General features: G+C 48.4%; 1 protein-coding gene across 11 annotated transcripts in view; it reads left to right on the top strand.

Annotated features, from left to right (window-relative positions):
* The window catches only part of HDAC4 (histone deacetylase 4), a 175,475-nt gene that overhangs the window by 152,267 nt on the left and 8,683 nt on the right, over positions 1–14,525 (top strand). For all 11 annotated transcript variants that reach the window (XM_039554556.1, XM_039554557.1, XM_039554555.1 and 8 more), the window contains 6 exons: positions 3,214–3,321; positions 3,557–3,612; positions 4,126–4,213; positions 5,111–5,230; positions 6,958–7,055; positions 14,036–14,154. In XM_039554556.1, the coding sequence (XP_039410490.1) occupies positions 3,214–3,321; positions 3,557–3,612; positions 4,126–4,213; positions 5,111–5,230; positions 6,958–7,055; positions 14,036–14,154 (589 nt within the window). The remainder of the gene's footprint in view (positions 1–3,213; positions 3,322–3,556; positions 3,613–4,125; positions 4,214–5,110; positions 5,231–6,957; positions 7,056–14,035; positions 14,155–14,525) is intronic.

The following is a 14,525-nucleotide window of genomic DNA, read 5'->3' as shown; positions in this document are numbered from 1 at the left end:
CAGCCATGAGTTCTCCTCAACAACGAGCGAGGTGAAGGACAGGCAGGAGAGTGAATCACAGAATATCCAGAGCTGGAAGAAACCCACAAGGATCATTGATCCAACCCCTGGCCCTGCACAGACAGCCCAACAATCCCACCCTGTCCCTGAGAGTGTTGTCCACACGCTCCTGGAGCTCTTGGAGTGAAGCAGCAGGAAAACAGCTTAGAGCAAATGCCTTCATCTTATAACACCTTTCAAACTCTCTCTTTCAATTAAAAATTCATTGACAGTGACTTGAAATCAAGGAGAAGAAGGCTAAATTTGTTCCCAGGTGCTTCCTCGTCGGTTTATCCCAAGAAGCCTTCCCAAGGCTGACAAACCTCCTCCCTTCCACAGCTGTCTGGTCCTAGCAGGAAAGGAAGAAAGAAAGCACAGAAGCACTGAAATCAACAGATGTGAGCTCTGATTGAAACACCACTCATTTATTTCTGCTGATCACTTGGGAATTTTGCTCAGCTTCACTCCTCTGCAGCTCACACCCCTTTCCGACATCCAACTTCCACGCACCACGGCCTTGCCTAATCCAGGATAATCAGAAGAAGATTTTGGAGAAAGGAGTTTAAGCTTTGAAAATCTGCAAGACCATCCCAGCACACTTGCATCCAGATTCTTCAAAGCACTCCAAAGCTTGATTTTGGGATAGCTGATAAAACGTGTTTTCTTTCCTGTGTAGCATTTTGCTGCATGCATTCTAAAAATATCCGAAGATCTGCCTCATTTTTCTGCACGAGTTCTAAAAATATCTAAAGATCTCCATCTCTAAGAGGTGTTTGTGTTGTTGATCTTCTCCGGAGTGGGTGATTCTATTTTTGGGTGCAAGGGCTTTGATGAGAGTGTATCAACGATTTTAAACTGTGCCAGCAGAGTAAGTTCTTGCAGAGCAGAGACCACGGGAAGGACTTCCGTGGAATGGAGATGAGGAGGAACTAATTAGCAAGTCAGAGGGAACAGAATGTGAGGATTATTTAATTGAGAGCAGGAGGAGACACGGTGGGGTGTCTTCCACTGTGAGGGAAGAGCAGAATTCCTTCACTTTGCAGGGTCTGGAGCTCTGGTACAACCTGTGTCAGCCTGTCCTGGTGCTCAATTTCTTACCTGTGTAGTTTTTCAGCTAAATTAAATAGTAGAATAATGGAAATCTTTTGTAAGGTGCTCATTTAATTCTGAGATAGCGGCACATTAGTGGATAGGAGAGTTTACAGTGTGAGTAGGAGGAATTTACACTGTGAGTAGGAGGAATTTACACTGTGAGTAGGAGCCTCATCGTGGATATTAATTAAAAAAACCCTCGAGTTTTTGTTAAAGGAAGGAAATAATTGTAAGGAAATTGTAATTTTTTATTATGAGGAAGGAAAAACTCTTTGGGTTTCGTTGTGGACATTCCTTGTAAAAGGCTTTTTTCTGAAGTACTCCATTTCTTCCTGCAGAGATAATAGCACTGCAAATCCTCTCTGCCTTGCTCTCCTTGTTCTTCCTGGAATGCTGCTGGCATAAGCCTGCTTTCTGCAGGGGCCTGAACGTGGCAGTGCTTGGCTCTGGCACTGCTGAATCCTGTCTGTTTTGTGGGAAAACCTGTCCCCAGCAGCCATCTGAGGGCCTGCTGGCCTCTTAGGACTCGTGAATTTGGGTGTTTTGTATTTCCGTTCCCCTGGTGTCTCACAGGGAGCGAAGAGAGCCCTCAGCAATCCTGCATGCATGGAAGGAGCCCTGAACTCGCTGCGCCCAGGCAGGAAGGGGAGCTCTTCCCTGCTGGTGTCCTGAGGCATTTTCTTCCAAAGACCAAGAAGAATGGGTTGGATTTGCTCGAAGATGGGTTAGATGTGCCCAAAGATGGGGTAGATACACTCGTGGATGGTCAGATCCAGTGACAGGAGCCCAAAGATGGACCCTCACAGAGCTTTATCGCGCTGGTCAGTGGGGAGGAGAAGCAGCTTGGTCTTCTTGCCACTTTTTGAGAGCTTTTGGAGAGACCTGCTCAGGTCAGTCCCCTCCCCTGCACGTGTGCAGTCCTGATCCAGGATTCCTGGAGCTGGCGTGTGTAACTCAAACTCCATCGTGCTTCTGTTCCCCTGTTACTGCCCAAACTTAGAGGGGTCCAGAGGAGCCCTGGGGCCACCAGTAGTCACTGTAGGGCTTTCCCACAACACAGAGGCGTTTTGGTGTTCTCCAAGTGCTTTCTTAGGTTATTGTGGCTTCCGAAGCATCCTCAGGGTGGATGCTCCCAGAAACCATCCATGATCACAGAGCTGGAATCATTTCCAGTCATGGCTTCAGCCTGGCTGGGAAGGAGGTGGATCAGTCCTCTGTGGGGCCACTTGTGTCTCCTCACGGCTCAGTGAGCCAGACACAACAAACAATCCCTTTCTTCCCATCTCTGCCTTTTGCCATTGTTTTCACAAGTACACTCAGGGCAGACTAAAATGTGAAGAACAGCTGGTGATCCTTCCCGGTGAGGAATGTCCCATTTATCTGGGACATGGTCTGCAATAACAACAGCACGGGCATGCCTGTGGGGTGCCTTGCCTTGCCCATGGCCTGTCTGCACATTTTCGGGGGGGAAATAGGGTGGTTCTGTCAGCTATTCGGCAAATCTGCATAGTCAGCACTGGTACTGAAGGTTGGGTGAGCTTGTGGTTGCCCTGGGAAGCTGCTGTCAGTCCTGGGCTGTTGTCTTTTAAATGCCCATCACTGAACATCCTTCTTTATTTTTCTTAGTTTTAAAGAATCGCTGAATTATTTCGTAGACCTTTCCATTTTGTCTGGGATTGGTTTCTTGCAGAAGTTAAAGAGAAGTGCTGGTCCCATGGTCACAGAGCCGTAGAATCACGGAATGGTTTGGTTGGAAGGGATCTGAGAGAACATCTCATTCCATCCCCTGCTGTGGGCAGGGACACCTTCCACTGTCCCAGGCTGCTCCAGCCTGGCCTTGGGCACTTCTGGGGATCCAGGGGCAGCCACAGCTTCTCTGGGCACCCTGTGCCAGGGCCTGCCCACCCTCACAGGGAGGAATTCCTTCCCAATATCCGAAATAAACCCATTCCCTTTCAGTTTAAATCCATTCCCCTTGTGCTGTCGCTCCATGTGAGCGATGTCTTTATCAAACAGGGGTTAACCTCTCGGTTCCTGGCTGCCCTCCCTGCTCCTCACCTGGTTCCTGTGTGTCCCCCCCAGGTCGACAGTGACACCATTTGGAACGAGGTGCACTCGTCCGGCGCCGCTCGCCTGGCCGTGGGCTGTGTCATTGAGCTGGTGTTCAAGGTGGCCACGGGAGAACTGAAGGTATGAAAACAGCCCTCAGCTGTGCTCTGTGCAGGGCTCTGCTCGGGGCTGTGCCATGTCCAGCACCTTTTCCCCCCTCCACAACGAGGGAAAGCATCACCCAGTGCCATGGCCTTGTGAGGAATCCATCAGCAGCAACTCCAGAGTTCCCAAGCAGGATTAAGGCTTCTGGCTGCAATCCCTGCATCCATCCTTGTCCCTCTGACCTTTTCCTTCCCTTATTTTTTGTGTGCAGAATGGGTTTGCTGTTGTCCGGCCCCCGGGTCACCACGCGGAGGAGAGCACACCCATGTGAGTATCTCTGCTCCAGTGCTCCTTCCATGGGGGATCCGGAGCTGGAAATTCCAAAGGAGTTCCGTTTGGTTATGGCTATGCAATTCCTGTTTGTTGCTTGATGAGATGTATGGTACTCAAAGCTTCCCAAATTCTCTGGAGCAGGGTAAGATCCTGCTCAGTGCTTTCAGGGGGATGTTTTCTAGCAGGAATCAGCATTGCAGCCTCTTCTTGCAGTGGGTTTGGGCAAGAGTGGGACATTCCCTGTTTCCCTAGAGCTTGCTGCTGGAATTCAGCACTTCCAGTGGGAAATGGATCTACTGGAAGCTCTCCCTGCCCGTGGTAGGGGGTTGGAATGAGATGAGCTTTAAGGTCCCTTCCAACCCAAACCATTTCATGATTCCAGGGAGGAAAGAAGAGCGAGAGCAGAAGGAATTCCTTCCTCCTGCGTTCCAGCTAGGTGATGGATGCACTGGGACCATGGGAATCTGTAATTAACACCTCTCTTTTCCTCTTGTCTCCCCTCTCCAGGGGTTTCTGCTATTTTAACTCGGTGGCAATCGCAGCCAAGCTGCTCCAGCAAAGGCTCAACGTGAGCAAGATCCTCATAGTGGACTGGGTGAGTCAATGCCCCTTTCTTTCCCTTTGGGAGAGCAGGTGGAAATTGTTCTGGGTGGGTTTCTTCTAGCAAGGGCAAACGTTGTAAGTCAGTGAAGAACTTGTTGCCTGTTGTCTGCAAGCCAAAATTTTGGGGTTTAACTGAGTAAAAGTGTTTTAATCAGAGAAAAAGTTCTTAAGGGGACCACGATTTTCAAATAAAAAGAAAGGGCTTCTTTGGGATTCTGCTGTGGCAATGTATAGATGTTTATTTTTTAATAGATTTGTGTGGCTGGGAAGGCATTGGAGCAACTGAATATCAGCCAAGAGTTTTGGTTCTGTTGCCACAAATCGCCCACAGGTTAAACTCACAAGTTAAAATGGATTTATTTTTCCTTTTGGACCTACTGGGTGGACATTTTCTTCCTCACTTCCCACCTGTTTTTCATGTCAGGGAGGGGCATTTTGAATACTTGTCCTGTCACAGGCTGTGTTTGTGCACCACACAGCAGCTCAATAGGGGATCTCTCATGGGTCGTGCTGTTTAACCTGGGCCCAGCAGAGCTTTATTTGTACCAGTGCTCACCCCACAGACTGACTAAAGATTGGGGCACCAAATATCCCACTATCCTGGTGTCTCCATCCCCCAAGACTGGTGTGAATCCGGTTCTTTGCATCCAGGTGAATTGCCCCTGTCTCAGTTTGGCAGACACTTAGGACTGTGTTCATAAACAAGGAGTGTAACCTGAAGCCGGGTGTGCAAAGCGGGTTATTCCCATTCCCCAGAAACTGCTTCAGCCGGGTTGGAGAAAACCAAGCACAACAGCAAGGAAAACCCCTCCAAATCCCAAACTGCTGCCTTTAATCCATGTTTTACTGAGGGATTAACCTCCCTCCTGTGATCCTCCCGTCCCTGCAGGATGTCCACCACGGGAATGGTACTCAGCAGGCCTTCTACAACGATCCCAATGTTCTTTATATCTCACTACATCGCTACGACGACGGCAACTTCTTCCCAGGCAGCGGTGCTCCCGACGAGGTGAGCACATGGGTCCCAGAATCCTGGGGAACCCCTGCCAGACTTGGAGAGAGCTCTTCCCACCTCACAGGGGTCCTCTGGGTTTGTGTGTTGCCATCCAAGGCCGCGCCACGTCTGTGTGATCCAACAGCCGCGGGCACTGTGTCCCGGCCGGAGCTGGCAGGACAGCTTGGCTAACGAGCAGCAAATGAGTCACTGCAATTAAGCTCTCCAGCCCTTGTGGGACAACCTGTTCCAGCTGTCCCAGCACTCCGTGTCCCGTTCAGGATTTCCCCTCCCTCGGCAGAAGTTGTTTCTTATATGCAGAAGGAACAGATTGTCCATGGCTGCACCGCCCGCAGTCGGTTTTTCTGGCACAGCCATGGAGCCTGTCCACCCCCCCTTCTCCACCTCCCCTTCTCCACCTCCCCTTCTTTCTCCTGGCCCTGCCCAGGCATCACTCACCACCACCACCATGGCTGCACCTCCACCCCAGGTTTGTGGGATTTGAGGACCGGTCATGGATGCTGCTGGAGCAAATCCACCTTTCCTGGTGGTGTCCTCAGAGCCTACAGCAGGAGGGCTGGGCCACTGAAGCCGGGAGCTGAGCTCTGGATGGATGCATCCTTCCTCTCCCTCTGGGCTGGCAGGAAATGTGGTCCTTCAGAGTGATTTAGCAAAGGGAAATTTTATGGAATACACAGAGTGCTCTGAGACACTCCAGGTGACACCTGAGAACTTCTTCCCCTGTCAATTTTGCATTTTCTGTTTGAGAAAACCTCAGTGTTTCCATTTCAACCTCTAAAGAAACTTAAATGTGACGTGGTGCCACTCCATCACTGTTGTAGTGAAGGAACAGCCCTTTGTATCAGCCTTAATTCCTGCTTTTTAGTCATCTGGTTTACTAAAAGAGTAAGATGTGTTTTTAGATGTGTTGTTTTAGACCAAATAAAAGAAAGGATACAAAATAAGTTTGATTTGAGCCAACAGTGAATAAATAACCCACTGTGGACAGATGAACACCCACCCCTGTGCTTTCCTAGCAAAAATGTTTGCACCAGTACAAGGAATAATTTCCAATGAAAGCCATGCAGTTTTATCCAGCTGTGCAACACATTCATTTTCACTTCTTAATTCTCTATTTTCATATGCAAAGACCTTCTTGGCAAAAAAACAAAAAAAAAAATCGCTGAAAACTCCTGGTTTATTTTTCAGTTTTCCCTCCCTCTCAGGTGGTTGCAGGCAGGGCAGACGGGGACATTTGCAGTACAAGCAAGGAGAGGGATATATTTACATCTCCCACCCACGTGTCCCTCAAGCAGCCAAAATCCCTTCTCTGTGAATTCTATTTTCCTCCAGCAGAGGGGGAGCTCACTCTGATTAAAATATGCTTTTTCCCTCAGTTGCAACTGTAGTGAAATATAAGATGTGCTCCTGAATCAAGCTGAAAATGAATTATGGAAAGGTATTACATGCAGCACTCTGCTGCAAAAATATCAAGAGGGTCCAGTTGATGATGGGGGTTTTTTTTGGGTGAGCAGCAGTCAAACACCACTGGTCCTCAGCTCCCATAAAGCTCTGAGCGTGGAGGAGCTTTGTTCTCCCTCTTGTTTCGGGGACCAGGGAAAAATCGACCTCATTACCACCTCACTACTGAATCCAAATTCAAATTCAACTGGGGGAACATCAAGACAGCAAAGATGTGTTGCCAGAATTCGCTCATTAAGAGTCCCATTTCCCTTTTCCAGGTGGGCACAGGAGCAGGAGTTGGTTTCAATGTGAACATGGCATTTACTGGTGGCCTGGATCCGCCCATGGGAGACACGGAATATTTAACTGCTTTCAGGTACTATTGAATTTCCCCTCTCACAAATGTATTTTTCACCTCAGCTGGGTTTCTTTCTCCTCATGCCATCCTCCTTAATTTGGCTTTTGGTAAGCTTTAGATTTTAGTATTATTCACCCAAGAGAGGCCCTGGCACAGGGTGCCCAGAGCAGCTGTGGCTGCCCCTGGATCCCTGGCAGTGCCCAAGGCTGGACATTGGGGCTTGGAGCAGCCTGGGACAGTGGGAGGTGTCCCTGCCCCTGGCAGGGGGTGGGATGGGATGGGATGGGCTTTAAGCCTCCTTCCAGCCCAAAGCATTCCATGACTTTTCTTAGACACTGTCCTGTCCCATTGTCTGCCTCCCCTGTGCCATGGCTCCAGCTGGCCTCTCCTTTAACAACCTGAGGTGCTTTTCTGTCCTCACACCAGGTTCAGTGCACCTCTGGTGCCCTAAATTCAGGCAGACACACACTTGCCAGAACATGGGGTGTGAATTTCTGGAATATCCCCTTCATGGAACAGCCCTAAATCCAGGAGCACTATTTCCTGCTCTTCCCTGTTACATCGCGTTACACTGAGCAGAAAGAGCCTTTCCTCCCTCTTCGTTCTGCCATTAAAAAGCCCTCACACGATTCAAAATGCCATCAAATCACTGCCATTTGTGTCACTGCTGGCCCAGGAAGGCAGCACTTTGCTCCAGAGTGGAGCCTGGCTGTCCCAGCAGCCGCCAGGATGGATCTCTCCAACAGCCGGAGCGCCCGGAGCTGGGGGAAGCAGGGACATTTATTAAATACTGAGTTTCCAGCTCCTGGGAAAGGCACAGGGCTGCACGGTGAGGCCTTTGCCAGCCATTCCTGGGGTCTGCTTGCCTGGACACTGCAGCTATTTGGGTCACAGCCCTTATTTTGGGGAGTTTTTGGGAAGCTGAGGGATGCTCCTCCCAGAGCCTGCCCCATGTGCACACCTTCAGTTTAACCATAAGTTAAACGAGAAGCTTTTTTTTCATCCCATGCCAAGTTTGGCCATGATAATACATTATCAAGTGACCTTTTTAAATCTTAACCAGCTCCTTTGAAAAACAATTTCCCCACCCCCCCCCACCCCCCGAATCTTTCTATTGATTTTAATGTAAAATAACGCTTTGAAGTTTGCAATTTATGGTCCCCCGAGAGTTAGAAAGTGAAGGGAATGGGTCATATATCCTATTTTTTCCCCCCTTCTTTTCTTGCTTTAGCCCCTTGAGACAATACATGCCTTCAAGGCAGCACCTTGTTATTCCACCCCGTCGAATGCCACGTTGCATTTGCTGGGGATCAAACCGAAGATGAAGAAAAGATAAGAAAATTGGCCATAATGAACTCCAGAAGCAGGAGGCATTTTCACCATGAACTTGGAAACTCGCAGTGGAGAACTGAGCTTTAATTCAAACCAGTCCAAATGCCAAACTGTGAGGCTTTGAAGTCTGGAGAGGAATCAGTGGAAATCCTTTGAGCTAGGCAAAGATACTGATAGACTTTTTCTTTTTTTTTTTTTTTTTAAGCCTTAACTCTTCACACACCCGCCTGTTTTAAGGGAGAAAAGTCCTTTTTCTGTGTAAAAGGAGCAGATTTAAATAAGCAACGTGCTCCTCGATTTTTGTTGTTGCATTTCAGGATGAGCCGGTGTGTGGATTTGAGAAATGAAAATAACTGGGATAATTTCCTTCTAAAGGAGAGAAATGAGGGAATAAATAAATCCCAGTGAAACCACTCATCCCCACGCTGAAAACCTGTCTCGGTGTGGGTTTGCTCCATCCAAAAACCAGAAGGGAACTCACATCAGTGCTTTTCATCCTGTCTCCAGATACTACCTCCCCAGTCTTGCAGGCCAGTGTTGGGGTGCCCAGGCTCTCCTGACCTCTGGATGGTCCATGATGCCAGCGAGATGTATCAGAAGTGAGAGCAAGAGTTAAAAATGTGCCTTTCCCCGCACTTTGTCCCTCATTACCTTCCTGACCTGGGGCTGAAATCACTGGCTGCCCTGGCTCCAGGGCTTTGGGGAGTTTTCTGGGAGCCTGGAGCTCCTGCACCCTGTGCTAGCAGCGGCTGTGTCGGGTCAGCTCCACATCCCAGCTCAGGCGAGCGGGCGCGGATCCCGTGCCTGAGCTCACCCCCCCGAGCGTGTGGGCAATCCCAGATTTCCCAGCTCCACCAGAAATGTGTTCAGTGTAATGGGAAGAATGCAAGGCACGTCGTTCCCAAAGTCCTGAACTCCGCAGAACGTTCCTGGTGTCTCCGCTGTTGTTCCGTCGTTACAGAAACAAACACTGTAAAATTCGGAGGGGTTTTTTTGGACCACGATGTGTCCTTCCCTAGTGTTTTACACAAGCAGAAATCCCATTTGCCTCTCTCAGTCCTCCTGCTCCGGGTGCAAACCCGGCTAAGAGACCTGCAGGAAAAACGGGAAGGCTCCGCTGGTTCCTTGTTACACAGGAACAGCAATTAGTGAAATTAAAATGTTCTACCCACAGGAGTTTCCCTCCGAATTTACTGCAAGGAAGTTTTCCTGATGATTCCAGCAGTTGTGTGGTGTCTGAGAAATTTTTCCCCTGTCCCGAGGTCTCCTCTACAGCCAGAATTCCACGTGCAGCTCGATGCCACATTCGTTTTTATTTAAAACACCTCAACCAGAAGGAGAAGCCGGGGCTGTGCTTCCCCTTCCTCCTGCCGCTTTCAAAAAAGTTCAGGAACCAGTTTTGGGGGGATTTGGATTTTTTCCCTCGATCCATAAACCATTTCAGGAGCGGGGAGGAGGAGGAGGAGGAGATGATGATGTTTTGCCTGGAATGGTTGTTGCTGTATTTTCAATTTCATGCTCTCCCCATGCCGATTTCATCCCCAAATTCCTAATCCCTTCTGACACGGTAAATGACCATGGAGAAGCAAAGACCAGAATTTTCGGGAAGCTGGTTAGCCTGAAGAGCAGTGAACAACATTTTTAGTTTCTATATATAAAATATATAATGTGTATGAAACCATATATACATAACACATATAGAAATATATACCTGATAGATACAAAATGTAAAATGAATCAGTATGTATAAACATATGCATAATATAAATATATCCACTTAACATACATAAATACATGCATAGCATATATAAAAATACATACAAAACATAGACATGGCCAAGAGTGGGGAAAATGTCTCTGAAAAAGTGCTCAGCCTTTTGAGTTTCACCAATTTACTCGCTGCAATTGAGCATTTAAAGCCCAAAATAATCCTCTGTAGGATTGTTTCATGTGCCTGCGGTTTATTAGGCATTTAATTGGGGAATTGGCTAATGCCAGGCTAAAAATTGTTCATTCAGCCTTCTGGAAAATAGATCTAAAATTGCATTTATTTTTTTTTCCTCTCTCCCAAGCGATTGCAGAACACAATGGGGAGGTTTTGCTGGTTGCAGCCATCAGTTTGCTCTTGTGTAGAGCTGTTCAGCTCAGCTGTAACCAGGCAAATAAAAGGATTCAATTTGTTTTAAGCACGCAAAACAAGCCTCTGAAATTTGGGAAATTTCAGTTTCCTTGGTTTTTTTTTTAAAAACTGTGCATGGATTGAATGAACATTCCGTGTCAGGAATATTCATCCCTCAGTGAATGACTTTACAGCCACCTCAGCCATTCCTTAAAAGACCCAGTTCCAGGCAGAGCTGCTTATCTCCTGGGTAATAACTTGAATTTCTGGCTTTTTTATAGTCTCATCAGCAGGGCAAAGCCACGGGGTTGTTTGCAGTTTAATCCTCGTTTCCTCTGGAGGGTTTGGCTTTACTGGGATGGATCTGAGCGACGGGGCTGGCTTTATCTGTGGACAAGGGAAAATTAAAAAGCAGAAAGCTGGATGAGATGTGTCCAGAATGTTGTCCACAGATGGAATCTCGGAAACACACTGGATTTCTGTCTTTTTTTTTTTTTTTAACAATTAAAAAGGCAAAATGAGGGAGTGCTGGCTTTGATCCTTCTGGCTCAAGTTTTACATCCATGGAGAGCATCAAACAGAGCTGGGGCTGTGGCTTTGGAATGCCGGTGTTACTGGATTTAGGAGCAGGGCAGAAGCAGGAGCAGCCCTCGAGAGGTTGGGTGGGAGCCATGGGGAAAAGAAAAGGATTCAAGTCCGGGTTGGGATTTGGGATTTGTTTGGGTGGTCAAGGTCCCGAAAGCCTCACGGACACAGGCTGGGCCTCCTGGAGAGGGAGCCAGGGGATGTGGAACTCCTTCCTTAAACCTCTGAGGGAGCTGACAGCCACACCCAGCACATACAGCACTGCTTGTCACTGCTCCCAGCTGGAGATTGGTGCTGGAGTCACCAGTGGTGGCTGTGGGGTCACCCTGGCCTGCACAGGGAAACTCTGGACATCCTCACAGCAGCTCCTCCTGACTCCTGTCAAGGAGCGACGGATTTACCTCTGGCCAGCAGCTGCTGCTTTTTCTCTCCTCAAACTCCCCCTGACAGCGTTCAGGGTTAGCCCTGGGGCCGTGTGGCTGGGCAGCAGGAGGCCACCTCTGAGCCACTGTCACCCACAGCCACCTCCGGCCGAGGCTCACCAGCTGCCCCGCTCCTCAGGAGCCTCTGTGCTTGGCATCACTGGACACCCCTGCCAGGAGCTGGAACCAGATGCTCTTCAGGGTCCTTCCCAACCACTCTGTGCTTCCATGAGCTGTTCCATGGCCGAGAATCCCTACGGATCCCTGATCCCATGGGTTGCTCAGTGCTGATGGACCATGCCCACATGACACTGAACCGTGCCACAAATCAAGTCCTGCCGGATGGGAGAGAATTTTCTAAAAGTCCATGCAAGGAGTTTCAAAGATAAACAGAGACTTTTCCTGGAGTTTCAGTGCTTCCAGATAGTTGTTTATTAAGTCTTATCAGAGGAACAGAGCCACCAGCGTGACCCAGGTACAGCACAGAGCACAGAAAGCAGGAGTGAAGCCTCTCTATCAAGATTTACACACCCTTTTAAAGATATTTTAACCAATAGTTAGTAAAAACGTGCATTATTTTCACTTTCCTACCAATTGTTCAGTAACATGGGCAGGAACTGCGGAGTTCTCTATCCAATCAATCCAAACTACTTTTACTGCAGAATGTGGAGTAGTAGAAGAAGGAGAAGAAGGTTTAGAGAACAGCAACAATCCTCCATTTTGATCTTTTTTACTCTTACCTATTTACTACAAAGAGAAGCCCAAAACCTCTAAATTTTTCACCCTGTGACAATCTTACTCTGGGTTCCTACACCCACACCTTCGGGTGCAGGTTTGGTGATGCCACACTTCCATTGAGATCCTAGCAGCTCCCATGGCATCATAACTTGGGGAGGGGGGGAATAAATCTGATGATTTGGGCAGTTTTCCTTGGGTTACGAATGAAAGAGCTCAGCAGCACTTCAAAGCTCAGGGAAAATAAACCCTCGGCCTCTGCACTTGCTCTGGAATTGCTGCTTCAGGCCTTGCTGAGGGAGGTGGTTTCTCCTAAAAATGCCTGTGGGCTCCACCAAACTGTAAAGTCACCAGCCAGAACTGTGCCCTTTTGTCTTCCTGACGGAATCATCCCCCAGGGACAACATGGAGAGGGCAGTCACGTCGTTAGAGGAGAGAATTCAGATTCCTTGTTGGGATTTTGTGTGGATTAAGGGAAAATCAGATCCCTTTTTTCTCGCAGAGCTTTCTGCGTCTGCGCGTGGAGACCGGCAGCAGGGAGGCTCTGGGGTTGCTGTGGCAAACAGTTGGGGAAATAATAACACTGGGAGGTGCGAGGGGGTTTGTTTTTGGTGTCTGGGTGCCTGTCCCTGCTCCGTGGTGGCAGTGGAACGTCGGGGATGGGTTTGCTCAGTGCCTGGCAGGGGTTAATGCCCCGTTAAAAATAAACTCTGCGGAGGGCGGTGGCACGAGCTCAGCGGGATGTCACAAGCTGCTGACTCTGGCAGATGCCTCGTGGCTGTTTAATATCCTTGTGGCAAAAACTGGGAGCTTTTATGAGCGCCCCGAGAGCACTTGAGCTGTCTCAGCACGGAACAGGTCCCCCTGGGCTCTGTTTTTAGAGCATCACATAAAGACTCGACTCAATAAAGGGAGGTTCTCGTGTGTGCAAAGATATTTACAGGTCCGTGCTTTGGGATGTGGGTAAAATAACCTCAGTTCCTGCTGCAGAAAGTTATCCTGGCTGGAGGCTGTTCCTAGGATGGGGAAGTGGGAAAATTAGAGGTCAGGTTGCCCTGGGATACGTCCAGCATTCAGTAGGTGCAGCTGCAATGGAAAAAAGCTGATTTGGGAAGTGCGTCTTGACGTGGGGAATGGGGTGTTTGCAAATGGCGGAGTTCGGAGAGACAGAAACCAGAGGGCAAAAAGGTCTTTCAGTGAGCAACCAGAGGAACAGACCCCTTGTTTCACTTAAATGCAACTTTAACAATCAACAGCATACAGATGCTGAGCAATTCATCCATTTTTCGGTGTCAGAGGAGGAGGACCTGGCATTGGGAGAGGTGGATTTGTGTGGGATATTTGCATTTAAAGCTGTTTTGCCCCATGGGACACTCCCAGCCTTTCACTGTGGGAAATGAGAAGTGCAGCAAGGGAGAAACGAATCACTTTGCAAACCTAAAGGAGATGTTTTGAAGGGGGGGCATGGAGATAATGCCTTGGAGTGAGGTTTCCCAGGTGGTTTTGCAGCCTGTGCCAGCTGCCCTCTTATTTTACCCATATTCCCATGTATATAAAGCAGGATTTGATCCCAAATGGGAAACACAAGGTGTGACAGCTCATTTCCCTGCTCCAAACACGAGGGTGTTGGTGGAGGAAATCACAGAGAGTGCGAGTGAGGAGTTCTTCCAGCCAGGCTCTCACCTTGTGGGGAAATAGATGGGCTTTGCTGCCATGGAATAAGGGTTTGGTGAGAGGGTTTAAACGTCCCTGCGTGTGTTCAGGAGCCACCCTAACGTGTGTGCCGTGGATATTCTGTGTTGCAGGACAGTAGTGATGCCCATTGCCAACGAGTTTGCCCCCGATGTTGTGCTGGTGTCATCCGGTTTCGATGCTGTGGAAGGGCACCCCACACCTCTCGGAGGATATAATCTGTCAGCAAAATGTAAGTGGGGGCTTTGCTGCTGCTGCTGCTGTCCTCAGGATTAAAGGACGGCATTCCCAGATTTCACTTTTCATGGTATTTCACTTTGCTATTTCAGATTTTCATTTCAATGGCAAAGCTTCCGTCCTTTTCCTTTGAATTCTCATAGCATTTATCTCTTCATAATGCATATTCTGGCCTGGCTGAAGCCTTAATAACTTTTCTTTTTTTGAAGCGTTGCTCATTTCAACTTTGAAATATTCAATATGGAATATTGTGTAATTTATTTGTAGCCACACATCTGCTGAATTAGAGAGTTCTGCTGGCTTTAATATAAAATTGCAGAAAAAGGCAATACCAGCTGTAAACACTCTCATTGCTACCAAAAGTCC

This window comes from Corvus cornix, chromosome 7, assembly GCF_000738735.6.
Source record: "Corvus cornix cornix isolate S_Up_H32 chromosome 7, ASM73873v5, whole genome shotgun sequence".
In the NCBI taxonomy this organism is placed as follows: Eukaryota; Metazoa; Chordata; class Aves; order Passeriformes; family Corvidae; genus Corvus; species Corvus cornix.
The sequence above is the reverse complement of the archived record's forward strand: the minus strand, read 5'-3'. Positions and strand labels throughout refer to the sequence as shown.